General features: G+C 48.9%; 1 protein-coding gene across 3 annotated transcripts in view; it reads right to left on the bottom strand.

The window, feature by feature from the left end:
• Positions 1–27,640, bottom strand: part of Csmd2 (CUB and Sushi multiple domains 2) — a 572,883-nt gene that overhangs the window by 85,871 nt on the left and 459,372 nt on the right. For all 3 annotated transcript variants that reach the window (XM_036179375.1, XM_036179376.1, XM_036179377.1), the window contains 12 exons: positions 23,438–23,632; positions 22,467–22,583; positions 19,956–20,069; positions 12,591–12,686; positions 11,416–11,619; positions 10,598–10,722; positions 9,441–9,537; positions 8,181–8,285; positions 7,118–7,236; positions 6,528–6,597; positions 4,324–4,440; positions 1,419–1,628 (listed from right to left, as the gene is read on the bottom strand). In XM_036179375.1, the coding sequence (XP_036035268.1) occupies positions 1,419–1,628; positions 4,324–4,440; positions 6,528–6,597; positions 7,118–7,236; positions 8,181–8,285; positions 9,441–9,537; positions 10,598–10,722; positions 11,416–11,619; positions 12,591–12,686; positions 19,956–20,069; positions 22,467–22,583; positions 23,438–23,632 (1,569 nt within the window). The remainder of the gene's footprint in view (positions 1–1,418; positions 1,629–4,323; positions 4,441–6,527; positions 6,598–7,117; positions 7,237–8,180; positions 8,286–9,440; positions 9,538–10,597; positions 10,723–11,415; positions 11,620–12,590; positions 12,687–19,955; positions 20,070–22,466; positions 22,584–23,437; positions 23,633–27,640) is intronic.

The raw sequence follows: 27,640 nt of genomic DNA, 5'->3' as shown, positions 1-27,640 counted from the left end.
TGCAAGGCAGCCCCTCCTGTGGGATGCAGTGCTGGCAGGACAGGAGATAACACATGCAATCATTATAAGTTCCTTCTTCCATGCAGGAGATGGGACAGTATCACAAGAGCAATGTGACTTCCATGACATGTGACATAGCCTATATATGTCCCTCCTGCATGTGCTAATACCACACACTGAGGCCTCATCCCCCTAATGAGAGGGCGTTTGGAGGTGGGGCCTCCTTAGGTCTTCCCTGGAGAACTGGACTAGGGTGCCTACAGAAGAGGGCTTAGAGGTCACTCCATCTACCAAATGAGGACGCAGTAAGAGGCGGCATGAGCCAGAGAGCAGGCTTGCCCACACATGGGATTTGCCAGCATCTTGATCTTAAGGCTTTTCAGCCCCCAGAAGAGGGGGGAATGAGTTTCTGTTGTCTGTGTGCTGCCGGCTTGCAGCATTTGTTAATGGCAGCCTACGCTGGCTGACGCCCCCTGCTCACTCAAACATCTGTATGATTTTTTCTTTCTTTTTTTCTTTTTCTTTTCTTTTTTGGTTTTTGAGACAGGCCTTTCCTGGAACTTGCTTTGGAGACCAGGCTGACCTCCAACTCACAGAGATCTGCCTACCTCTGCCTCCCGAGTGCTAGGATTAAAGGCATGTGCCACCACCGCCCGGCCTGATTTGGGGGTTTTTAAAAACAAGCATGTACTAGTATTGGGAAAAAAAATCTAAAAGTATGGAGCAGGAAGTGAGTGAGAGGAGCTGAGATGGGGCCGGAAATGAGTGCTTCATGGAGTAACACTCCGAGAGTATTCAGAGCGGAGGGGGCAGAGGTCAGGCCTACATGGGGCTGCCATGCACAGCCCTGCAGGCTGGGCGGTCTCCACTGTCAGTGATGAATGAATGGCATCTCACAACAGCAAGGCCTGAGTTGGTATGACTGGGTTCTTTTCCGGGAAAGCACACCAGCAGCACTAGACCTGCCATTCACTGGGTTCCACCTGAGAAAATAAAGCCTCTGTGAGCAAAACACACGGGTGGGTCTCCCCAAGGAAATGCCGCCTGAGGTGGGTGCTGTTAGCGCTGCTCCTGGAATTCTCCATTCTGTCACGGGGGGAAATGGTGGGCCACTGTCAGGGATGTCTAGAGGAAGCTGATGGGCTACTTGCCCAGGATGCTGCTAGCTTATTGGCTCTAGACACTATGGAGCCTCAGTGGACGCTGTGGGGCCCATGGCTCTGGAAAAAAACTGGACATATTTAAGCTGTCTGTCAAACAAGGTTAGGTAGCTACTGCCAACCGGAAGCCTCCACAGAGAGGCCTGCTGCCTCTCAGCCCATCTGGTATCTCTTCTCAAGCGTAAAGAAGGGGAGCTGGGTGGCTGTGGGACAAACATGGGGGTGACAGCGGGGCCACCATGACACTTTCATGCTTACCCTGGTACTCCAGCTTGAAACCTGGCCGGTTCTGGGAGTGGTCGCTGTGGAAGTACACAGTGGTATCGTGGGATGTGGAGAGCAGGGAGCCCGGCAGCTCACTTCCGCTGAACCTGCCCATCATGCGGCTGGTCTCAGAGGGACCACTCCGGATTTCTAAGAAGTCATGATTAGGTTCCGTGGAGAAGTTCAAAAACTGGATGTGGGCACCTAGAAGAAGGAGGGAGGCAGACAGTGTCCAAAGCCACCCAGCCCTCTTCTGGCAGGACGCCCTACCACAGTGTCTCCTTCAGGGTCCAGAGTCTCCACTACCAAAGCCCCAGCCCAGACAGGTCTCCCAGGGCACATTCTGAGCTTTGACCATTGAGTCCTTCCTCTGGCCTTCAGGAAGGATCAGAAAGTCAACAGACTTTTCATTCAGGAATAAAGGCACCAGTTGGAGTTCTACCCCAAGTCTATCTGATTTTATGGGAAGCCAACTTTGGGGGTCAACATTTGATTCCGTTTGAATCATGTCTAATATCAATATAAAGATAGGGTTTCTTTTTCTAAAATAAACGTTTAGTTTTTTTATAAAAACAAACCAATTACCCTATTGAATCAAAGGGCACACATGACCTTTCTTGCTGGTGTTTTCTAGAATCTTTAGGTGGTGGTTCAGAAGGACATGGCTTGGAATTGTATATTGTCCCATCTGATCCACTGAGAAGCCAAATGAAGTTTACACTTTGGGACTTTGGTGGGTTAATCAAGATCTCTTAGCCACCTGTCAGGTTACAGGGATTTAATTAAGCCCCTGGGGTACATATTTACATAAGCCACGGAGAACCGAGACTGGAACAGCAACACTGATATTTGTTTACAGACAAGGTATTTCAAAATTGGATTACTATAGGAAAATGTTCTCCAAAGAAATTCGCCAAGTGTAAGCAATGTCCGCACGTTACATTGTTAACTGAGAAAATCAGGTTGGAAAAAATAGACACTGGAAACAATAAAACGTAGACATTGATTGTAATTTTTATATTTTAAGAGCCTGGAACAATACACATTAATTTGCTGATAATACTGGATGGGCATGTGCCATGGGCTAGCGCCATGCTAGGCAAGGCCCGGGATGAGCAAGGTGGGACAGTCCTGTGTTCATGAGCACTAAAAGCTGTTGCTTTTACAATTCTCTTTGTGATGAGGTTACATATTTCGACCTTAAAATGTGCTCATCCGTATTTGCTGATTTGATAGCCCGAACGCGCACGTACAACGTCTGGGCACCTTATGAGGTTAGAGCAAAGACTAGACGCGTGATGCTGAGACCCCTCATTCCTATCCTATTCATCCACCTTAACTGTGGTTTACACAGTTCCATTCTATGCCTCCCCCGCCACCTCCTCAGCTCACTCTCCTCCTATGAGCATAGATTACTGCCACATCCCAGACTGTTTTTCTCTGAACCATCGTCTGTAGAGCTGTGCCTTGCTTGCCTCCCATGCTGGAGAAATGCAGCCTATGTGCCCAACCCTGGGCTCTTTGAATTGTGTGGAAAGAATGGGGCCATGTGCGCCACCTTGTGGCAGAGGCATGTTACTGCAGGGGCTCTGTCCTCAAAACAGCATGGAGGCCACTGGAAAGCGAGAGATCCTGCTACTCCACTGGACCTGCCCCAGGCTCATTAGAGACAGAGTGCTTTGGTGGCTGAATACAAGGACTCACAGGGGGCAGTGACCCCATTTAAACTCCTGTCTGCCTACATGTTACCCTTTCCTGCCCTTTGCTTTTAGAGGTTCTGCAGTCCCAAGCTTGAAGACAGAGCACTAGGGACTCTGGTCCTCTTTGCTCAGTGTCTCAAGTCTGGACTCTGCCAAGGCTGCCAAAACTTTCTCTACTTTCCCCAGTTTCCTTCGGGAGATGATGGTACTAGACACTAGACTCTAGCCTTTGAGGGTCACCCTCTGTCTCCCTCCCCTCCTTCCTGATTCAAAGAAGCAGCCGGACCATGGCGGTCTCTCATTAGAAGATATGATCAAACAAGCAGTCTTCCTACTGAGGCTAGCAGACGGAGAGGTCCCGCGCCTGCGCAGCAATAAAAGGGAAGAGATGGAGGGGCAACACCCAATGGGGCGTGGTGGTTATCATCAAAGTCAGTAATGTGTCATGTGAAAACCATTACTTTATACAATTGTATAAGAAAGAGGACAGTTCTTTTCCTAGGGACAGAGCAGAACTGGGCCAAAGGACGCTCATGGACAACCCAGCAGTTCCTTGTCGGCACAAAGCCTTCGCACAGATAACCAGGGTTAAATTACATTGACAGTACACACTATATGAATTGCCAGCAATTAAAACTTGTACCTAGACTAGCATCCTTCATAGCCAACAACCCCCACACCTGGCATATCCCATCTCCCCTCTCCCAGTCTCCAGGCCAGCTAGAATGTGTCTATGAAGAATGCCAACTCAATTTCAGACTAACCTTGGCTCAATTTAATTAGGATGATAAATGGGATAGGGGAGTTCAAAGCACAACTTGAGGTCCAGTAAAATGGATTTCCTTTTCTTTTATTTCAGGTTATTTCTTCTCTTTTAAAAAAATGGTCCTGGAGATGGAACCTTGTGCCTTGCACGAGGTAAGCTCTCTAGCCCTGAGCTATACCCTCAGCTACATCTCAAGCTGAGTTGCCGATTCTGCACCCCTGGGTTTAGTTCGGGACTCAAATGATGGTAACCCCTAAACTTTCTTCCCCTTATCCTCTAATCTCTGCCATTTCCTGAGACTGCACAAGACAGCACCAGATGAGCCTCAGGAAGGACAGTGCTGGGGCTGAGCTTACACTGGGATAGGGCAGATAGCTGGTTTAATCTGGGCCTGGGCCCCAAGCCTCTGTCACCCTGGGGGCTGCAGACTCACCGAAGCCCACGGGCAGCACGATCTTCCAGGAACAGTCCATGTTACTGGGGTAGTTGCCTGGGAAGCCAGGGCTCAGGATCACCCCTTCCATTTCTTCCACTTCTCCCCCACATTGTGCTGTGACGAGAACAGTCAGGTTAGGTCATCAAGGAGAGGGTGGGGCTATCTGAGTGTTCAGAGCCACAGTTTGAAAGTTTCCTGAGTCACAAACCCCTTGGAGAATCCAACGAGTCTCTCTGAGCATCTGTACACACAGGTAAAACTGAGCACGTAAACTCAGGACTGAAGCACAGCATAGGGCACCCAGGAGTGCCAGCCTCGATCATGAGAATGTGAAGGTCCTTTAATGCTTGTCTAATATAAAGCATCCCCTTGTCACAGCTCAATGACCTTATAGAGGACACTTAGGAAGTTACAAAGCTCTTCTTCAAGTGAAGTCTGACTCCTCTCTTCCTTACATGATAGCCCAGTCCTCTCCTTCCTCCCTCCCCAATCCAGTCTTCATGACAGCAAGGAATGAAGGAAAAAGAAGGGGCTGGCACATATGTGTCCTCACTGGGTGCTTGCAACTGTGCCAGGCTCTTTCCAAATCTGTTTTCTATGGGGTAGGGTGGCCTACCGTCAAGGCTCACCATGACCACTCAGCTGTGAGGGAGCGTCTGGAGACATCTGATTTCAGGTGGCCTGGGAATGAAAACCTGGGTCTGGGGCGCCTCAGCAGCTGCTCTGCTAAAGATGATTTTAGGTTTCACATTCTCTGAGGAAAGACTGTGTGAGCAGAAAGGGGCTAGTCGGCCATGGAGGCCCAGGGAAAGATGTCCAGGGAAAGAAATGCCAGGGCCCAGACCAGCCCTTTCTGGGCAGAATTTGACCAGGAAGCATACCGGGGTAGAAGAGTACCATCACTTATGCCACAGTTCCCACTTTATTTCCTGAGGGACTGTGGGTGAAACGGAACCTCCTCCCTGGTCCAATTTCCAAAGCAGCAAAATGGCGCAAAGAACAGCACCCATCTCAGGGAGCTGCTGCTATGAGGGATGCGGGGAAGGATGTGCTTCACTTGGTGGAGGAGAGTGGATGTGCACAACAAACTACATGAGTGATACAGCTGATCCTAACATGGTTTCCTTGGCCCAGCCTCTGTAGTACACGCAATGCCTCCAGGCCACGTATCCAACCTGCCCTTTCTGTGAGTCAAAGCACAGAGGCAAAATGCTGTTGGTCCCTTGAGTCACTCACTTTCTGGAGGACAAGGGGGTGCTTTGTATTGGCCTAGCGTTGAAGAACCTTCACATTCCACTTCTCACTCCTCTTTAACCTTTGAAGACAGATTTCTGGGCTGTCGAAGATGACTCGTTTGGTAAAATACTTGCTGTGTAAGTGTGAGAACCTGAGTTTGGATGTCCATATCCACATAAAAGCCAAGGCGCTTGGCTGTAATCTGAGTGTCGCAGGGCAGGAAGAGGAGGACTCTTAGAGCTCATTGGCCAGCCAACCTAGCTCAACAGGTGAGCTCTAGGTTTAGAGAGAGACTCTGCCTCAAAAAATGTGGAGAGTGATTGAAGAAGGCATGCATAGGCACACATATCTGCACCAATTATGTACAACACACACACACACACCCACACACCCCCCCCCCCCCCACTGCTATGAATCCCCACTGGAAGGCTGCAATGGGAAACACATTGCTTGGAGTCTGGCGCTTAGCAGAGACCCAATTACTATTTGTTTCTTGCTTCTTGACCTGACCCAAATGCTCTGAAACACCCGTCTTTCCTGGTTTCTGTTTATTTCCACAGCATTTCCCAGCATGGGCTAAACAGTAAAACCACATCAAGTCCTTGTTTTCTTTGCAACCCATGGCACTACAAGTGGGTTTATTTGACACAGTCATGGGATAAGCCCAATGTGCCTAAAAATGCCTTCTAGGGTCTGGCTGGTTATGTGGCTCACTGTGGCACTCACGATGTTCGCAAGTGGGTAACCTTCTTGTGATTTTTCAGTTAGAGGGCAGAACCTTCCAGAAGTCAGGACAGCTTTGAATGAGAATTAGAAATTACAAAATGTCTTTCAGAAACTACTGACTTGGAACAAATCCAGAACACCGACATTTCTTTTGACTTGAACTTGAACTCAGCAATACAGAAGAGAGCGCTGATCCTTAAGGATTTGGGCTTTAGTGGATTTCAAAGTCCGGTTCTTACCAATGCAGAGTGGAGGAGGGTAGTTCCATCGACGCACAGTTCCAGGCATGCAGGAGATGTGGGCATGGCCCTGGAGAGTCAGAACAGTAGTGGGCTAGTGGTCCCCAGGGGCACAATTATACATATAACCCAGAACAGGGGCTTGCTCTCGGCCTCACATTAAGAGACAAGACATACAGACACATGGGATCACCTTGGGATTTGAGGTAAGACAGAGGAGAGAGATTTGGGAGCGGGAGAGACCACTTACTAACAGCCATTACTAAAGAATTCTCATTACAGGAGGATTCCTTGCAAGTTCCCTCTAATTACTAAATTCCCTCATGGCCCTCAAAGGGAAATTAAATTTTCCTAAGTCCAATCAAAGCCGACTTTGCAGGAACACATTTCAGGCTGGATTGTCCAGGGTCCTCACCATCAACAAAGTTTGTTTTTGTGAGCATAGTTCCAAGAGTGGAAAACTGTCCCCAGGGGAAATGGAGGCTACACCCCATCCTTGACGGGTGGAGCTCTACTGGTTCAGGCATGGGTAATGATCTCAGGGGATGCCTGCTCCCTGTTCTGGGGTTTTGGCGGGGTGGGGGCGGTACCTGGAGGGCATATCCTGGCTCACACTGGAAAGAGACCACATCATTCACCAAGTAGCGCTCTCCTGTCTTCACCCCATTACTGGGCACAGCTGGTTCAGGACAACTGCTCAGGCCCACCGCTAGACAAGACAGTGACAGGGAGAGAGGAAGATGGACAAGACTGTCAGGTTACCATGACAGAGGCTGAGGGGACTGTTGGCTTCTTGAGGTCCAAAGCTTGGGCCTTCTTGGGCCTGTTCCTCACCCCGGCAAGCTAGAATGTATAGTGTGGAGGTTCATCAGATCAAAGCTGGGATGGGGGTGTCATTTCAGGGACTTGGGGTGTTTTGTTCACCTACTGAGCTCAGCATCAGGACTCCCTGGCTGCAGACTCCCAAGGCCTCTCTGCCTGAGCCCCTCCTGTGTCCCTCTTGTACCTGCTCTCAACCTCTCTCCCCCTTCTCCACCCTCAGAAGACAGCGTCTATCAGAGATCTTAGCAAAATCCATCAGGGCACCTGATACGTTGGGAACACTCCGTGGTTGTTTGCTGGTGCCCACTGGTTCCTCCCTGTACCTAGTGTGAGATGGGAGCGGGGAGAGCAGTCCCAGGAAGAAACCCATCTCTCTGGAAACCTCTTTATGCCCCCAAAGGCATAGTTACAGTTCTTGCTATTCAGGGATTTTCACAGTGACTAGAGGGAATCTTGTAGATGATAAGTGAGACCGAGTGAGAGAAAGAACTTTGAAGATAACTGTATCATCCAAATGGGCATCAGAAGCCGGTTTTCAGAATCAGAGGAGAGAGCACCTCCATTTTCTTATATCTCAGATTATCTACTAGGGCCAAGGCTGAAGCAATTTCCGCTGAGGTTTTAGGGGTCAATGCTTTAGGGGGTCCTGGCTTTATTCCATGGTTGAGTATGCAAGCTTGAGAGGGCTTCAAGCCTTCTCTAACTCTTAGCATCTTCCTCTGGTCAGTGGTAGGCTTAAGTGGGAAGGAGTGGGTATACTGAGGGTGGGGAGGCAGCCACCACTTGTTCCCACCCAGACACCCACGCATGGCCCTGACCCTGGATCCTCACTTTTGTACTCCAAGTGGAAGCCAGCAGCAGACACGCTGATGTCCGAGTAGAAGTGGAGGTAGAGCTGGTTGGAGGTGCTGTTCAGGAGGGCAGGCACCGTTGTTCCTGGGCAAGAACACCAGGGGTCACTCAGGCATACCCTCCACATGCCAATCTGCACCTCATTCCTGTGTCTACTACATTCTGTTCCGGGACCCCCTCTCCATTATCAAACTTGCTAAATGACAAATGCCAGGTTGTTAATGGGCCAGGGAAGGGAAGCCATGGATGAGCAGTGCCATAGACCTGTGCTGCCAGGAGGCGATGCTCCTCAGGTGATGAGAAGGCTGTGAGTCTGGTCCCTACTCAGTCATCTTCAAAATGAGTCCAACACGTGTAACTATCTGGGCAACTCAGCTGGGCCGACAGTTTATCTGGATGTGAATGGATCATCTTTCTATCTTAGCATCATGATTTCTGGGCCTAGCTGATTCAGGTAATTCCCTGGCCATTGGGCAAACCACATACCGTGTTCTGGCACAAGTGTGCCACTGAATGGGCAGTGGGGAAGAAGTTTGCTCCTTAAAAGAAATGAGATAATGGTGATTCCATTTCTGGATATATGCTCTTAAGGATGGGCAACATATGGGACACCAGAGCTTACATGTGGATGTCTATCTCTGCATCAGTCACAGCAGCTCCATCACCAAAGTGACACAGACATCACTGAGTGATGGGTCTATAAAGAAATGGCCTACCCACACAGCACAGTGCTGACTCAAATTGACTCAGGGTGAACCCTGAAAACATGTTGAATCCAGACAGAAAGCCACATGGTGTGAGATTTCACTTATATAAACTGCTTAGACAAGGACAAGTCCATGGGAATTGGGAGATGAGTGGTTGCCAGAGGCTGGGGGAAAGTAGGGGGTTGCCGAATGAGTGCGATTGGTACTTGGGCTACAGAAATGCTCTGGGATAATTTAGAAATGATGGTTGCAGATCACTGTTAAAATACCAAACCTCAGTCAGTGGTGATGATGGTGGTAATGGTGATGGTGATGATAGTGTAATGATGATGGTGATGGTGGTGATGATGGTGATGGTGGTAATGATGGTGGTAATGGTGATGGTGATGATAGTGTAATGATGATGGTGATGGTGGTGATGATGGTGATGGTGGTGATGATGATGGTGATGGTGGTGATGATGATGGTGATGGTGGTGATGATGATGTCTACCACAACCCTCTAAATGGAAGCTCTGGATGTTCCACCTTACCTGAGAAACTCCCTAGCATGGTTACAGTGTTATCTGCTCCATCAAACACTTCTAGAGAGTCCCAGTTCTGCTCTGTGACAAAACTGATGACTTGAATCTGGAAAGACAGGAGGGTTGAGTTTTTGGTCACTCAGCTCAAGTGCCTCCCTCCCTTCTCTTCCCATGGGTAATTCAATTTATCAAACACCTTCTCTGGGCCTGACACTGTGCTGGTTCCTTCCCATAAAAGTCAGATGTGGTTCACACCTATCTCAGGAGCTCATTGTCTGGTGGGCAAGACAGATGTGTGATGACAGGACAGAAGGACACTTATGACATTTCAGAAAGTGGGAATGCTTTAGTCCAATTGGCTTTCTCCTCTTCCTTTTTTATTTTTTGAGACAAAGTCTCATGTAGCTCAGGCTAATCCTGAGTCACCATGTCACTGAGGATGACTTTGAACTTCAGTCCTCCTGCCTCTGCTTCCCTGGGAGTTGTGATAACATGCATGTACAAGCACACCTATCTGGTTTATGTGGTGCTGGGGATTGAACCCAGGGCTTTGTGCATGTCAGGAAAGAACTCTACCAACTGAGCCACCCTTTCTCACATTTGGCATATTCTTTTGGTGTCCTACTCCCACTGGGTATGTCCTGCTCTGGTCCTGATTACTCCGGTTGCCTGGCAAGCTCTGGGTCCTCTCCTATTACTCTTTCTGGTGTTGTTCTGGTTACACACACCCACCCCTGGTCGCCCCAGGTGTGTGCCTGGCTGTACTCCTTGCCTCACCTGTGCTTGGTGATCCACCCTTTCCCTGTTCATCAGCAAGGCCCCTTTGTTCTCCTTAACAGTCTTCGAGAAACACCTCAAGCCATTTGAAAGTCTCCCAAGAACTCTCCAAATCATACACCAGGTGCAAGTCCACTCCCTTCTCGGGGCCCTCCTGGCTAGCTGGAGCTAATTTCCACCTCTCATCTTTCCTCAACTAGCTAGCTGTCTTTCCTCCCACCTTCCCCTAGAGATGCTGTGATCTCTTGTTTGGGAGCCATATCTCCACATCTGCCCTGTGCCACCAAAGCCACAGAGACAAGGGACAAACTATATCATTTCTCATTCCACCTCAGCCTGGCTCAGGGCCCAGTGACAGCCACTTAGCTGGGGCGCCTCCTTGCTCTTACCTGGATGCCAGCTCCTTCTGGGACCATGATCTTCCACACGCAGTTGAGGCTGTTGAGGTAGGGCTCCGGGAAGCCAGGGGACAGGATGGTGCCCCTGCGTTCAGTGAGGTTGCCACCACAGGGCACTGGGAAGAGACACGGGGCTGGTCAGAGGCTCCTGGGCTCATCTTTGTGGTGCCTCCACGGTGTGGTGCCTCTGTGGTAGCTTCTCCATGTGCTTCCCTCAGGGCTGTGGGCCTCTGCTGAGCCTCCTCCTGGGCTAGCTTCTCCTGTGGCTTTCAGCTCCACTTCCCTTAGGCTCTCTGGCCTCTGCTGGACCACTTCCATGTGCTGGCCTCTTCCCCAGCTGCTCCCCCTACCCCTCTCTGCTCCCCAGGGCCCACCTCTCTCAGGGTCTCCAGTCTGCTGTAGCTCATCCTTGTGCTGGGTTTTCCTCCGGCTCCTAAACGTCCCAGTCTCACCACCTGTAGGGTCCCTAGCCTCTGCTGGGCCTCCTTCCCACACTGGCTTCTCTCTTAGGGACCTCCTGCTCTCAGCCTTCTTGACCTCAAATAATGGTTCTCCAGTGACTTGTACCTGTCCCCGCTCTTCATAGATATCCCTCCCAAGCTCCCCCACCTCTCTATTCACACTGCCCTACAGGACCAGAGAGTTATGAGGCCTGAATGGGACACTCTCCTCAGATGCTGAGGAGGGTTGCTGCAAGCCCTGAGGGTATCTCTGATGACTGGCTGTGCCCCTCAGGGAGCGAAGTCTGCCCTTCGTCTTTCCCTCTCTTCATCTCTCCTTGTCTTGTCTCAGTCTTGGCTATCACTTACCCACACAGGTTGGTGCAGAGACATTCCACTGGGCTAATGCCCCAGGCACAGGGAGGCACTCGATTTCTGGGGACCCCTGAAGGGCATAGCCCGAGTTGCATTCGAAGCGAATGATGGCCCCCACGGAGAAGTCACTGCCCAGCCTTTTGCCATAGCGGGGTTCTGGCACAGAACTGCATTGCGTGGCACTGGTTCGGGGCACCGCTGTGGGGGGGAAAAGGCACTCAGGGGGCAGGCCTCACCCCTGTAGAAGCTGGCCTAGGGATGCATGTAGGACAAGACTTGAGGGGGCCCTGGGAGCTCAGGGTACATTTTCAGGTTGGGGTGAACACTTTCTAGGGCAGGGCCCCAGGGTCCAGACTTCAGGCTCAGAGCTCTCCTTTGCTCCCCTGGTGACATTTCTTCTTTACCCTAACGGCAACCATAGCTCTCCCTGCCCCTCAAGCCCCTGCCCAGGGTCTGCAGGCCAATAACTTGAGCATAGTGGTGACTTGTGGGAATCAGGAATGGCGCCCCTTGTAGTTGAGATCACCCCCTGCACACGGCTATACATAGCCTCCTGGACAGTGTAAAACAAACAGAGAGGGCTGTGTGTGCTTAGAGACTGGTGGCCTTAACAATGTCACTGCTGCTGGGCAGGAGGAAGCAAAGAGGCTCCAAGGTCCTGCTGGGTCTTAGTGACCCAGAAGAACACCAACTGCCTGACTGGTTGTGGACTCTTTTAATACGACCAGCATTTATTACCCTCATTTCATACTTGATCAAACGTGGAATGGCCAGCATCCACTCTCCCTGATCGGAGCCTGTGTTTGCCCCTTTACTACACACTGCAGATAAAACGAAGCTCCATGAGGTTAGACGACCCCAGCACCGTCAGAGATGCACTAGACATTGGGTGGGGGTGGGGCAGTGGTGGGGGTGGGCGGGGAAAGGAATTAACTTCCCGTGTGTGGTTTGCTCCCAAATTCAAGATAGAATTTCGCCCAGAAACTGTTGCTTGGGTAAACAGATGTACATAGTGGAATGAATGTCAGGAAATTGTCTCCCACTTGGTAACTGTGCCCCAAAGTCCTCATAGGGAGGTGTAGATGGGAAGTGAAGGGTCTCTGTACCTTGGGACACAAAGTCACTGAGATAACTGAGGCCTGACCCTCCAAGGTCCACACCCTACATACCTTGGTAGACGAAGTGGAACCCCCTGGCTGGTACTTGGCCTTTGGCACTGAACTTAATGAGAACTTGATTGGAGGTGGCCAAGGGCAGCGACTCTCCTGCCGAGAGGAGGGAGGAGAAAGGAAGACGTGAGCCTGGCTGTAACGCTCAGCAGATAGAATCTGGGCTGGGAAGGAGGGGCAGGCACACAGTGATGCCTTCCAGGTTCCAGGGTTCACTGCAACCTAACTCACAGCCTGCACCTTACAGAGGGACGCTCACAGGTGGGGGTTGGGGATGTGGATCAGTTGGTAGAGTGCTTGCCTACCATGCACAAAACTCTGGGTTTGGTCCCCCAGCACTGCATGATGGGGTAGAGTGGTGCGCACCTCTAATTCCAGCACTTGGGAGGTAGAGGCAGGAGGATCATAAGTTAAAGGGCATCCTCCATCCTCAGTTAACAGCATGCCTGAGGCCATCCTTGGCTACATGATATCCTTTCTAAAAACAAAAACAACAACAACAACACCAATGAAATAGAGATGGTTTTACATCCACGCTATCCCTTGATCTGCAGTCACTGTGAGGCCAGTATGGCAGAGCTCAGCACCCTCATTCACAAAGCAAGATGAAGAGGTTTGGAAAATTACATGACCTGTCCAGAAAGGAGGAAGCTCCTAAAAACGTGTTGATTTATGGGGCTGGAGAGAATGACTGTTACCATGCCAGCAGGAAGTTTACTTGGAAAAGTGAAATCAGACTGATTAAAAACAAATACATAAAAATCAGACACTGGTTTGCAGGAAGGATGGAATAAGACCATCTGAAAGCTTGGCCTTTTCTGGACACCCCACAAGTGATAGAGATGTCTGATCCAGACTAGCACATCCTTGAGAGCAAAGGGAGCGGTTCTCAGGATGCTGAAGGGGCAGCTCAGTGGATGCTGAGACTGTCTCGGACACCCCAGGATGTGTGCTTTTCCAATCACATTGTGCAGAAGATAGGAAAAGTCTGTAAGGATACAGGGCACTGAGGAACGTTAGCATGGGCAGCAGACAGGGCTTAGGTCTGCTGGGTGTGGTACTGATGGGGGAGGGGCAGCATCAGCTGGACCCACAGCTATGAAGCAATGACCCTGCTCATCCTTATCTTCCTGTGGAAGCCCAGGAAGGATGTAGTGGTGGGCAGTGGCATGACCACTCTGCCCCTCTTTGACCTTAAGGACCCCTGACTCCATCTTCAAAAAGAAAGCCAGGTGATGTCCACCAGGGAGAGGGTTGGAGTGCAGATCAGCCGGAGTCACTGAGAGGGCCCACTGATGCTTCTAGAAAGCCCCTTGGCACCACCAGCCACAGGGATCAGAGAGAACCTTTTACTCAGCACACTTAGATTTACATGTGGTCCAGTGTCATTTATCCTAGCTAAGAGTCATTGACCCAGAAAACTTCTGACTGCTGAAACAGAAGGAACCTGGGGAAGACAGTCTCTCCATTCATCACCACCATCCTTCCCAGCTCTACCTCTCAATGGGGGAGAGTAGAGGGAACCACCAAGTCTGACATCTAAAAATGAGGGCCCCAGTGATTGGCAGAACCCAGGTGACTTCAGTCCTGGCCACACACAGATTTCCCTCTCCTAGGGAAAGCACAGAAATCAATGGCCGTAAGATAAGTTCTAAGGGAGGGGTTGCTGATAGAAGTCAAATCTTTCATGTGAATTACAACGGGGAACAGAGTGCATGTTTTTGGTCCTGGCTGCATAAGGTTAAATGGAGCAAGACATCTTCAATGCCAGAGGAAGATGTGGCAGAGGGAGGCGCTGAGGTCAGCAGAGGTTACTCAGGAAGGGAGGAGACACTTCTCTAACATGTGGGCCAGGGAACCCTGATATGCGGCTTGTGGGTTGTACAGACATCCAGCAACAGTGTGGGGGTGAAATTGGGGTATTCTTGCAGAATCTACAGGACAATGACAAGGAAATCAAAGCCTTGAGATAAATGAGAAGCAAGGCAGAGGACAGATGGGAAAATCTAACCAGCAGACACGGGGAGTTCCAGAGAGGGAAGGGAGAAAAGCCCAAGGAAAAGAGTTTAAGAACAAAGATACTTTGTGGAGTTGGGCTCAGGCTGCAGCAGCTCACCAAAAGCACCAGATAAGAAAAGCAGCCCTGGTGGGCTGTTCAATATTCTAAATCAGAAAACACGAAAGCCCCACGGATGGCAAAGCTTTGGTGATTCACAATGATTAGGACTCAGCTTGGATCCCAATATGAAATGTTGACATAGGATGGAGCACTCTGCGTGTTTTTTTTTTTTTTTAAGAGAGAAAGCATATGGCCCATAATTTGATGTGCAAGCAAGTTGGTGTTTATGTGGTATGTCAGAGCAAGACATTTGTGCATCTGCCAGGGAACAGAGGGAGGACCGTGATTCTGAGCCCCACTGAAAGAAAGAACTAATGCAGAGAAGTCAGGAGCTAGCAAGGAGGAAATTCTGCTAGGGAAAGATCAGATGACCCTTGTCAATGAGGTAACGCCCAAAGGCCAATGTCAAAACTTACCTTTGGGTGAGAAATTAATGATTTAAAAATGGTTACTAAGGCCATTAGCACAAAGCCCTAGTGTGCAAATGAAAAGCTGAAAACTAGAGGCGGGTCTGGCGTGACTGGAAAAGCAAAGAAGTACCATCCCAACTGGGGAGGACGAAGCAGGAGGGCAGACACCAGCACTAACATCTCACCTGAGGGAAAGACTCCCCGAAAGAGGGGAGGAGTAAACCCGGAAACTGTCAGAAATACAGGAAGCCCTTCCCTACCCCGGATACCCCATTTCCAGGGAAGATGTTTTAACACACTTCTCTCAGCCATTGCTCTACCAACTACAAAGCCACAGCAAAGATGCTGAAATGGAGACTTGAAGCTTTCCTCCAACCCAGCACACCTTAGTCACAGGGTCACAGTTAAGTGAGGAATCAGACTTGAGTACCGCTCTCCTCCCTGTCCCTCCTTCTCCCCTCCCTCCCTCCCCTCCTCCCTTCTGTCCTTCCTACTTGTCATCCCTTCATTTGTCCCCTTTCCTTCCTTCCTTCCTTCCTCACCCTCACCTTCTCTTCCCTTCTTCCCATTTCTATTCCTTCCTTCTTCCCTCTTCTCTGCTGTCATTTCTTCCCACCTTCCTTCCTTCCTTCCTTCCTTCCTTCCTTCCTTCCTTCCTTCCTTCCTTCCTTCCTTCCTTCCTTCCTTCCTTCCTTCTATTGATTCTGCACACCTATATCTATAGCCATACAGAGTCCTAAATACACTCCCATTCACCCTTATCTGTAGATCATGCTCCGTTACTTCTACACTTTTAGATACAGTCTATCATCAAGATTCTCTGTCATAAACTAAACAATGCTCTCAGCTCAGCTCAGAAAGTTAGATCAGGAAAAACAGTAATCATCTGCCTGCCTATTTGTCTGTCTGTCTCGATTTTTTTTTTTTTTTGAGACTGGGTCGTACTATGTACCTCAACTTGGTACTCACTCTGTAGCCCAGGCTGGCCTCAAGCTCAAAGAGATCCCCTGCCTCTGCCTCCCGAGTGCTGGGACTAAAGGCGTGCGCCACCACGCCTGTCTTGTCTTATTTGCTTGAGACAAGGTCTCTCACTGAACCTGCAGCTCAGCAGCCAGCTCGCCTCCTGTCTTCACTCTTGGTGCACTGGGGCTACAGGTGTGCACACTGCCACACACAGCTTTTTATGTGGGTGTTGGGTATTCAAGCTGAGGTCCTCATGCTTGAGCAGCAAGTGCTCTTACCCACAGAGCCATCTCCCAGCCCGGAAGAGATAAGTCTTTTCTTCTTTTAATTAAAAGGGATTTTTAGATTTATTTTATATGTATGATTGTTTTCACCTGCATGTATATATGTGCACTATATGTGAACCTTGTGCCTACAAAGCCAGAAGATGGTATCCAGTTTCCTGGATCTGGAGTTACAGATAGTTGTGAGAAAACATGTAGGTGCTAGGAATTGAACCTGGGTCCTCGTTAAGATCAACAAGAAATCTAAACTACAGAGCCATCTCTTTAGCCCCAGAAGAGACATTCTTAAATCTTGGGTAAGAGAGTACCATATGCTGGGTGGTGGTGGCGCATGCCTTTAATCCCAGCACTCAGGAGGCAGAGCCAGGTGGATCTCTGTGAGTTCGAAGCCAGCCTGGTCTACCAAGTGAATTCCAGGAAAGGCGCAAAGCTACACAAAGAAGCCCTGTCTCGAAAAACCAAAGAGAGAGAGGGAGAGAGAGAGAGAGAGAGAGAGAGAGAGAGAGAGAGAGAGAGACATATGTTAAAATAGTGTATATCGAACAGTGTATATCAAAATGAACGACATGGAGCCCAGATGAGTATACTGCTGTAAGCATGTTCAAACTGAGCACACTGTTGTAAACACGCATGGTGCAGGGAAAGGTACAAACAATGTTTGCTCTCCACCCAGGAAGTCCGGACGAGAAGAACACAGTTATTTGGAGAAGGAACAGAAGAGAGAATTCAAAAGCAGTGGCTAACTAGAAAGTAACAAACTCCACAGAAGTACTGATCAATCCAAGCAATAAGAATTTCCCAAAGCAACAGAACCCCATAAACCTCTGGCACAGCTAATCAGAGAAGGGGACCATGAACACAGGTCACAGCACTCCAGAGATGGGACATACGCACCGGAGCCAGGGGCATTAAAATACCATCCTCACATAGTACATAAATGACATTGCTTAAGTGAAGAGAAATTATGAAATGAATTTTACCAAAAGATAAAATATTAGCATTGAAATTAAAATAATATACCTGGATAGAGCAGGAACCATGGGAGGAAATCAAAGAAAACCCACCGAGGAGGAAGAGGAGGAGGAGGAAATGAAACAATGAAGCAAATTTATTTGCAAATGATGGAGCCTCTCACCCAGCGGCTGGGAATTAGCCTGTGATATTAGCACTATTGAGGATGGTTCAATGGGTTTATAAGAGCAATGCGCTCTGAATGCCAGTCTTAGAATTGATTAGCAAAGACCAGCTAGAAAACACAAAGGGAGCCAAAAGGACCCATTTATAATAAGAGAGCAATAAAGACAGCTAAAACCCTCCAGGAGATAGCTGGGAATAAAGCTAAGAACAGCGACAGATCGCTGCTGTTTGAACGAAAGTGGCAGCCTGACCCCCAAAGTTTCCAGCAGATAAGTGGAGAGACACACCATATTCTCTCTCGGCTGGGAACAAGTATTAATATAAAGATGCTCTCTCCAACATAACCTATACATTTTGTGAAATTCTAGAGATAATTCTTACGTGTTTTTTTCTTCTTGTTTTGCATCTGTGTCTTATGTAGCTCAGGCTGACCTTGAACTGGCTTTGTAGCTGAGGATGACCTTGAACTTCTGAGTCTTGTGTTTCTATCACACAACTGTTGCGATCACAGACCTGCCCCATTGCACCAGGTTTATGTGGTGCCAGGCATTGCACATGCCCACCTTTGTGCATGCCAGGCTATCACTCTACTAGCTGAGCTATACTGCCAGCCCTATGCAATTTTTTAAACTGACTGCATATTTCTAGATGATATTTGGAGATACAAACAAGCAAGAATGGCCAATTAAAAAGTCATAATAACTAGTTGTGGTATTGCACGCCTGGGAGTCAGGAGGATGAGAACTTTGAGGCCAGCCTGGGCTAAGTAGAAAAACCTGTCTCAAAAAAAAAAAAAAAAAAAATCAAGCCAAAGAATGACCATAGGGATGAACAGGAACATACCTTTTAAAGTATTATGACAGAGCTGGAGAGGTGGCTCAGTAGTTAAGAGCACCTGTTGCTCTTGTGGAGGACCTGAGTTCAGTTCCCAGCAGCTACATGACAGTTCATAACCTAGCTAACTCCAGTTCTAGGGGATCTGATGTCCTATTCTGGCCTCTTGGGACACTGTGTACATGTGATGCACTTCTACACATGCAGGTGAAACACCCACACATAAAAATAAGTCTTTGAAAAATGTTATTATGACACCAAGTACCATTATAGCTTTGTAATAACCAAAACCTGTACACGGAGGAATATACACTTGGAAGAAATAGATTAAAAGTAAGGGAAAAGACCCAAAACATTAATAAAAATTAGAATATATAAACTTGGCATTTTGAAAATTCATTATCAGAACAACTGATTAATTGGTTTGCGTCTCTGCATCAAATAAATAGTCAAAATAAAATCCAGAGAAATTAAGGCAAATTGACAGAACTGAAAAGAAACAGAAAACAGAGTGTACATGCGAAGGCATAAATGATGAAAGAAAGATCTATTTGATATCAAGGGGCATTTCAATTTTCTGATATCAAAACATACCCTGAAGAAAATTACATGGCAGACAGCAAAATGGAGGGGAAGGCTTTTTACAATGTGTAAGATCCTGTGGTGTAGAATGTGTTTTGCCTGTAGCCACGTGGGGTTCTACTTCATGACAAAGAAGACGAGGGTTAAGAGAAAGATCAACACAAATTTGCCACAAGGACGCATGGGACAATAAAGATATTATTAAAAAGGTTACTACCTCACCAGCAATAAAAGCAGGCAAATTAGAAAATGCTATACTTTTTGCATGTTTCAGATTTACAACTTTAAAAAAAAATACCTCACTTTTGGAGAACAAAGCTGCAAGATCTTTCTATCAGGGTTATTTGACGATCTATACAAAAAAGGCTTAATGATCTTGCCGTATTCTTTAGCTCAGCCACTCTTAGATATGCTGAGGTGCATCAGGGATATGTATGAAGATATATGCATAATGCAATGAGTTATTATTCATAATGCAGGAGAAAGCTAAATGCACAGCACTAGAGAATTTGTTATATAAATCTTAAATAACTATAGGAGAAACTCCTAAGCATTAAAACTATAAAAAAGATACATAACGGTGGAGGAAAGTTCATGGTGAGAGTAATTACAATGAAATATATATAATATATATATATATATATTATATATATGTAGTTTTATTCAATAAAATATGGAAAAGTCTGTCTACATGGACTTGAAGAGGAGAAGGACACACATTACACCATGGCAATCATTCATTCGGAGTGTTGTTTATTTAAAATTTTCCCTTATAATGATTTTGGTTTGGCCCCAAATTTCCTACAATGAAAACACAACATGTCCATAGTGACGAGAAAAGGTGCGGCCTGGGTCCTCTGTTATGTGTGGCCCTTTGACGTGGACACACTGTAGCAGGCAATGAAACAGCACACCTTTGGCCATGATGCCTAGAGGGCCTCATTCCTGGCACTAGTCCTGGGATGGCCCAGCCTCCCCTTACTCCTCCCCTCTCCCCCACCCTGTCCCACCCTGACCCCTCCCCAGCCCTGGGTACCTGTGTGAGAGCCCGAGAGAGAGCTGAGTAGCCGGGAGTGCAGGCTGTAACCGTCATGGACCTCCACTATGTCGTTGAGGGCTGTATGGAAGAAGGCAAACTGGCCAAACACCACTGTGGAGGAGACAGGGCAGTCAGTGCAGAGGATGTGCAGGCTGCTGAGGGGTGTGGGTAGGAGATGGGGGTCTGCTGACCTTGGGCCAGGAGGAGAGAAGTTAGAGGGGGTTGCTGGTGCAGGGGGCAGCAGCAGGGCCCTTTCTGCTGCAAGATTAACACGCTGAAAACACTGGGCACAGGGACACAGACCAGGGGCATCCCTGGCTGGTCTTCTTCCCAGGGGTCACACCTGCACCCAGGGGCAGGCCACTGGAGGTAGACTGACCTTACTCTTTTCTATGAAACAGCGGCAGCGGCTGCTTGAGGACTTGCACAGGCTTCTGGTGCCACCCTCTACGCCCCCATCCCTTATCCCAATCTCAGGAGCCTATGATCAGCTGGATTTTTCTTCAAATTCCCAGGTAACCAGGTCAGCCCCTGGACACCAGCTCTTGGGTAATAAGAGGTATGAACAGTGTACAGAGCAGACAGTATCTCCACTCTACTCACCCAAAAGGGGATATGACATTCACCCAGCACCCACTGGGTGCCAGGGACCACACTGGTTGTGTGTACTGTCTTATTTGACTATGGCTTTTGCAGAAATTATTCATATTTTGTAGACCAAGAAGCATAGGCTCAGAGGTTAAGAGTTTTGGACCATCCGGTTAATTTGAGTAGGGACCCCCATGAACTCAGGCCTCTGGTCTGGGAACAGCAGGGATGTCCTCAGCCCTCTTCTCTCTGCAAATCAGTGCTGAGGGGTGGGGTCACTGTGGGCATAGCTCCCATCCACCTGGTTACACTGGACTCTCACCGTGGGCAAGAGCCAGGTAGGCCCCATCCCTGGTTTGGCTCACAATCTTCAGCTCATAGGAAGTAGGATATGTGTGTGTTTGTGTAGGTTGTGTGTGCATGTTTAATGTATGTATTTTCTGTAGGCCATGTGTTGTGTATTCTGCATATATGTTATGTATGTTCCATATATATTGTGTGCTGGGGCAGAGAAGTGGGGGACTCAGGCCGTGGAGTTAACTGCTTGGTACAAAATAATCTTCAGTTGAATGTGGCAGCCACGGTAGTAATCTTAGTTCTTGGCTATGGATGGAGGAGGAGCAGAAGAACACAGGGAAAGGAAAAATTGGCACAGCACTGGTAACAGGGGTCTGCAGCCCCCAGAGGTGAGCAGGACACACAGGGTTCCTGCTTTTATCTGATCTGCATTTCAGTGCCTCTTCCTGCCCAAGCACACACTTAGCAACTAAACAAAACTCTCAGAGAGTGTTATTTAACTCCTAGGGTAATGTGTCAGCACGGCAGGACCAGGGCCGGGGGGACTACTTCTGAGGGGGATCACAGAGAGGTCTCTGGCACCGTGATGTCGGCACTGACACCTGAGTTGGGGACATGCCATTCCTACCTAGAGGAGAAAGTCTGCCACTCTTCCTGGGCTCAGGGTTGGCCTCACTGGCAAAGAGGAACTACCTGGAGCATAACTCCTTAGCAGCCAGAGTCCATGGGCAGGCTTCAGACTGAGATCCTCGTCATACGGAGAATTGAAGCATAGCATTGGGTGCCAGCTATCAAGGGTTCTTGACTTTCTGGACAAAGTTTCCTGACTTTCCTCAGTGGACTCCTGTGGGCCTAAAGCTCCTGTCTCAGTGGAAGGTGTGGTAGGTGCACACACACAGCTAAGGGTGCAGGGGCTGGGGCAGAGCTACAGGTGGGGATGAGACTGGGAGTTATAGGAACAGGGATGTGTCTCCCGTCTAAGTGGCAGAGGCCTCAGCAGAGAAGATGGCCTTGGTGGGTGGCACTAAAGGCTGCTGAATGACTCAGGCATCTGGGCCCCACCCTGTGCTCTTCCTACCCATGTCTGAGAAGAAGTAGCCTGCTTTCCTAGCACTCAGGGTGACAGCCCTGGTTTCTTCAGTCTGGCTGTCTTGAGATCTGGAAGTTTCTCTGACTTCTTAGGGCAGACGATTGCCTCATGGGTTCCTTGCTCCTCCCACTTAGAGTGCTAGATTTGCCTCGGATGGGTGACTGGAATGATGTGGTTCCCAGTCTCTTCCTGCTCCCAGGCCTCTCTCTGCCAGGCCCCCAGCAGGCCTGGATCTGCAGGCCTTCTAGTCCCTTCAATCTGCGCTGAGGAGACACAGGGCACCTGGCCTTCATCAGCTCTCTTCACCAGTTCACCTCCCTCCTCCCCCAAACACACACAATGCCTGTGTGTGCCTTCTTTCTCCTCCCAGGCAGCCTCTCCTGGTGTATTCCACACACTCTGCTGTCCCGCCTGAGAGGCTGTCCTTCCATGTCTCAACGGAACTGGGTAACTTGGACGAGCCTGAGGGCTTGCCATTTTGGAAGAAAGTGGGAGGAGTCAGAAAACATAGAAGTAAGCCAAGGAGACTCTACCGTAGTCCTTAGGCACGGTGACAAAATACAAGCAGGTCTGTCCACTGGTGTAGTTCTGGGGGTAGTTTGGGGACAGGACCACTCCATCTGAACCTACATACTGTCCACCACAGGGAGCTGAAAGAGAAACCAGAGAGGGGCCTGGTGACTTGGAGACCTCCTATTAGTTGATCCTCTTCCCTTCTCCCAGCCCGAGCCTCTGGCCCTGCCCTGGCCAAGGACACCTTGTCCCTAGCCTGGAATCCACCCAAGGACACACATCAGCCCTTGTCCTCTAGGTGTTAACACTGGCATGCGGCCTTGAGGGCACACCCTTGGGGCTCACATCATGATACTTTCACGATTATGCTTCTATGTAGGACCTGGGCGTGGTCTTTGGCTCCATGGCTGATGGCTGAAGGCCCTGGGGTTTACTGAGCAGGAGGCTGAAGATTCTCTTCCTACACTTATCTTCTGGGGAATACTCAGTCAAGCTGCCTCCTGTTCCTGTCCTTGGTGCTGGCCTTGCCCACTTACTCTTCTTCAGTTGGGGTGGCCCCCATGCTCTGAGGGTTCTGACACACAGGTGGTAACACAAGACCACCTTGTGACTTGACTTTACTTACATCACTCTGCTTGACAGACATCATTCAGAATGTCCTCAGCCCCAGGAGTCAGCCCAAGGTCACCTTTATCTCCCCTTTCCTGGTGTGAAGTTCCTGGATGGCAGGCCTACAAACCTTGGTTGAGCATCTCTCTGAATGGGAGTAGGTACACTCAAGGGAGACGATGGTCCAGAGAGACTGAGACGCTGGGTGGATGATGATGACATCCCCCTTCATTGCAAACCCACTTGTCAGACCCTGTTTGCTTCACAGGAGTCCCCTGGAGGGCATGTCCTGCTTCCCCTCCCCCACCACAGACCCTTCTGCCCACCATCCATCTCAGGTATCCCTTGGCCTTTAGACCCCTAGCGTCTTGGCTGTTCTCACCTGTGCAGACCGGTCTTGGGTTGTTCCACAGTGGCTTCCCATCAGGCCCCAGGATGCAGATCAGGGTGGAGGCACCTTCAACCTCATAGCCTCCGTGGCAGTAGTAGGTGATGGAAGAACCCAGCTTCAGGTCAGAGCCCACTCTAGTGCCATTCTTGATAGAACCAGGGTCAAAACATGACTCTCTTGGGTTTTCTGGAAAACCAAACAGACAAACAGAGTGAGTAAGAGGGGGGAGGGCAGGGACGGTTCATTGGAGACTTATGAGGAGCACAGAAGGGCTCAGGATGACCAGGCAATTTCTCTGAGTGTCTAGAAATACCTCTAAACTTTGTCAGAGATTTGAGGCTAGCAATGGTCTTCAGGATTGATGCTTTCCTCCCCAGTCCTTCCTGCTGTGACCTATAGAGCAGGAAGTGAAGTCTTCACCTTGGATATTCTTTTTCATCTCTTTGCTGACTTCCCCAAGGGGAGCAAGTACTGCTCTGCCTGCAGTGAGCCTACGCCACTGCCCACATCCTGGGGGAAGGCAGGGGTCAGGATTCAGGCCCAGCCGCTGGCTCCTCTCTCACCCCCAACCAGTATAAGCTAGCTTCCTTGACTTCCTATCCCCAGCCCCAAGTCCAGCATTTGGAATCATCTCTTTCTCCTCTTCATCTTTCTCTCCACTGTGCTGGCCCGAGGGTGGAGCTGAAGTCTGCTCCACAGGCTCGCATATAGGGAGTGGGTGGGGGATGGAAAATCTTACTCCACCTCTGGTTGGATGTCCCATACCCCTGTGGTGTCAAAAACTCCAATATGGGTTTCTAGGTCTTCACTGGATACCAAGTGCTCACCAATTCACTGAAGTAATGGTGTTTTCTGTCTGGCCACAAGACTCTTAGGCGTCCTCTGTTGCAGGATATTTGATTGCACTGTGAAACTTCGAGATTGTGTTAATAATCAATCAACCTTGGATCAGAGGGCGGAGCCAGTGACTAGTTGACAGGAATTAGCCATAGAGAGTATGGAGTAACCAGGAAGATGAATAGAGGAGGAGGGAGGGACTTGGAGATTCATGGTCTTTTTGTTTTGGGATGGCTGGAGAGATGCTCTCTTGCTGGGTCTCAGGTCAAAAAGGAAGGTCAGCTGGTTGCTTCTCGGCCCCTCTGAGCTAGCAGGCTTTCACCCCAACATCTGACTCCTGAGTCTTTATTGGTTAATAGAACAACAGAGACTTAGTTAAAAACTACATTTGGTGGCAGTGGCAGGGCTGGGTGCCAGTGGGACCCTAAGTCCTACCAGGCCACGACCTGAGCAGGATGGTGGTAACTACGGGGGACGGGGGTGTGGAGTGTTGCAGACGGTAGTTAAAATATCAGTAGATACAAGTACAGCCACTGTGAGGAGATAAAACAACAGTCTTCCCAGGCAGGCAGCTGAGGATGTACCCAAGTCATTTACTCTTTTGACACCTCTCAGCACCATACTTGGTGTTTCCTAAGTGCTGGGAGTACCAGCTGGGTGCTGGGTATGTGAAGGAGACCTGGCATTATGGTCTTTTTTCCCAGAGAAATCCCAAGCAGTCCTGGAAGGCAGCCCTTACTCTCCCTGTGACAAGCTTTTTCTCATTCTTGTCACCAGGACTGTCAGCTAGGCAGTGGCAGGACACAACGAAGGCCAAATGGCACCAGGAACCTGTCACTGGCCCACGGGGTTTGGTTAGAGTGTAGGGCGAGAACACTGTGCGGCTCTTAACGTGCTAGCCTCTTTGGCAGTTGGGCTCTAACACGGAATGAGTAGGGCTAAGGAGGGAAGATACCAGAGTTCAGAGATGAATGGCTCAGGAGGAATTCTGCTGAGGGCAGTCCCTGTCACCTGGGTACCTTTTAGACTGCACATACACATGGCAGTCATTGCTTGAAGCTGTCATTTAGCTGACAATCAGCCTGCTGAGTGATGGGACAGGACCCGAGGGTCTATAATCCCGTCATGTCCATCCAGCTCTTACATTTGAGCCTTTCTAATTTCCCCGCTCTTCAAGTCTTCCCCAAACAGCTGAGCATGCACAGGCCTGGGTGTGCTGCTGGGACTCACTGGACCCAGAGGACCTTCACTGGCCTGGCAAAGGCCAGCATCAGCATCCTTGTGTGCCTCCTGGTACATCACTCTGATCCCTGCATCAAATCTGGCCTTTCCTTATGCCTGAGGCTCTGGCTAGACTATAAATGGCCATTGGGTGACCCACATTCCAATAGCAGAGATATGCTGAACTGTGATCATAAATTCATAATGAGTCAAATCATATTTGAAATTAAGAAATGGAACCAAGCTCACACAGAGTCCGAATCAGCTGTGGTTGCTGCTTTCCATTTCCCCTTCCAATTTCCAGATTGACTGACAATCCCCAGGCACCAGGTAAAACCTACCTATCCCAGGCTCTTGGGCAGCCAGGCCCGACCTGGGAGATGAAAAACACAAGCAAGACCTTCTGCTGTCCTCAGAGGAGACAAAATCCTTTCAGGCCTACAGGCCCTGCAGGTGCTGCTCCATCATTCCCTCTGTGACGTCACCCCCCCCCCCCCCCCGTTGTTCCTTCTCTGGCTGTCTCCAGACACACAAGCCTCATCAATGACCCCGACATTGTGTATTCACATTCACTCACATTTCAGAAGAGGATGGGCTTGCCACCCTGAGTGTTATCACACTAATAACAATGATGACAGCCCCGCACATAGGAATATCACTGTATCATTCTTAAAGCCACCTCATCTGTGTCCTCCACAGGCAGAGTCCGGTACATTCACACTCAGAAGCTATGTGAAGAATGTGGTGATCAGAGAAGCAGAATGGGTTTCCCAAGCTATTCAGCTAGTGAGAGATGGAATGAGGACTAGAAACAGATCTACCACTGGCCAGCGCTTGGCTGTAAATAATAAAACAGGATGACTAAAACATCACCATCGTGGTCATAAATAAAACCCAAGCCTCCCAGAGCAGTGGAACAGAAACAGCTTCTCTCTGGTCTTCACAGATGAGGTCCATTCTTGATCTTTCAAAGATCAAAATCCTGGGACAATAGTCAAAACAGTCCACCAGTTGGGGCTGGTTAAATGTCTGGGTGGTGGCCAACAAGTCAGGGCTGTTTAAAGTCTGGGTGCTGGCTAAGGACATGGCTCAGTCAATAAACTTTTCCCCCTAAAACATGGGATTCAAGTTTAATCCCCAGAACCCACATACAAATTCTGGGTGTGGGATTGTGGGCCTATAATCTCAGCGCTGGGCTAAGCTAGCCTTGGCTACTTGGTGAGATACGGACCAATAAGAGACTCTCTCTCTCTAAGGAGGTAGAAAGCACTCTTGAGGATAAAATGTGAGGGAGACTTCTGGCCTCCAGATGCACACATGTTCACACACACACACACACACACACACACACACCTTTGAGTTATAATGGAGTCAGGTCCTCAACTATTTTGCTCATGCTGAATGATCAATGTCTGCACTGGGAACAGCAGGAAGTAGGAACTGAGTTAAGCCCCTTTTGGATGAACTGTGTGACACACGTGTGTGGACACATTAGTTTCTTCTGCTTCAGAAGATGTCAGTGCTAATACATCATTCTCTCTCTCTCTCTCTCTCTCTCTCTCTCTCTCTCACACACACACACACACACACAGAGTCTTTGAATCTTAACCCTCTGCAACCTAAGGTTTTGTTTTTTTTGGTTTTTTTGTTTTTGTTTTTGTTTTTGTTTTTTTTTTTGGCCCTATGTTGTAGATAGTGTTCTAGAATATAATAACTTGCCAAGTTCACAAATCAAGGAAGAAGTGGAGCTCAGATTTGGGTAATGCCATCTGGGATAATTAAGGAAGAAGAGAAGGTCAAAAGGGGAATAATGGAGTAGAAAAATGTGGAGTGCCCGGGAGCCCAGAACACTGTCCTGACTATTAATAAGCTCTGAAGAGCACAGGGCTTTTGATACATGCCAGGTACTGTACCAGTGGCTTCAATGAACAGGATCATTGAGCTTTGTAGCTTTGCTGTGAAGGAATTTTCCTGCCATTATTTTATGAATGAAGTGGGGACTTTGAGAGGTTAAGGAACCTACCTAAAGTCACCCAATTGCTGAGTAATAAATGTGAACTTAATCCAGTTAACTGGAAAGCTGTGTTATTGGCCAGGCAAGGACCTCGGCCATTTTTGTGAGGGTCTATTGACACA

Source organism: Onychomys torridus, chromosome 2, assembly GCF_903995425.1.
Source record: "Onychomys torridus chromosome 2, mOncTor1.1, whole genome shotgun sequence".
Lineage (NCBI taxonomy): Eukaryota > Metazoa > Chordata > Mammalia > Rodentia > Cricetidae > Onychomys > Onychomys torridus.
The sequence above is the reverse complement of the archived record's forward strand: the minus strand, read 5'-3'. Positions and strand labels throughout refer to the sequence as shown.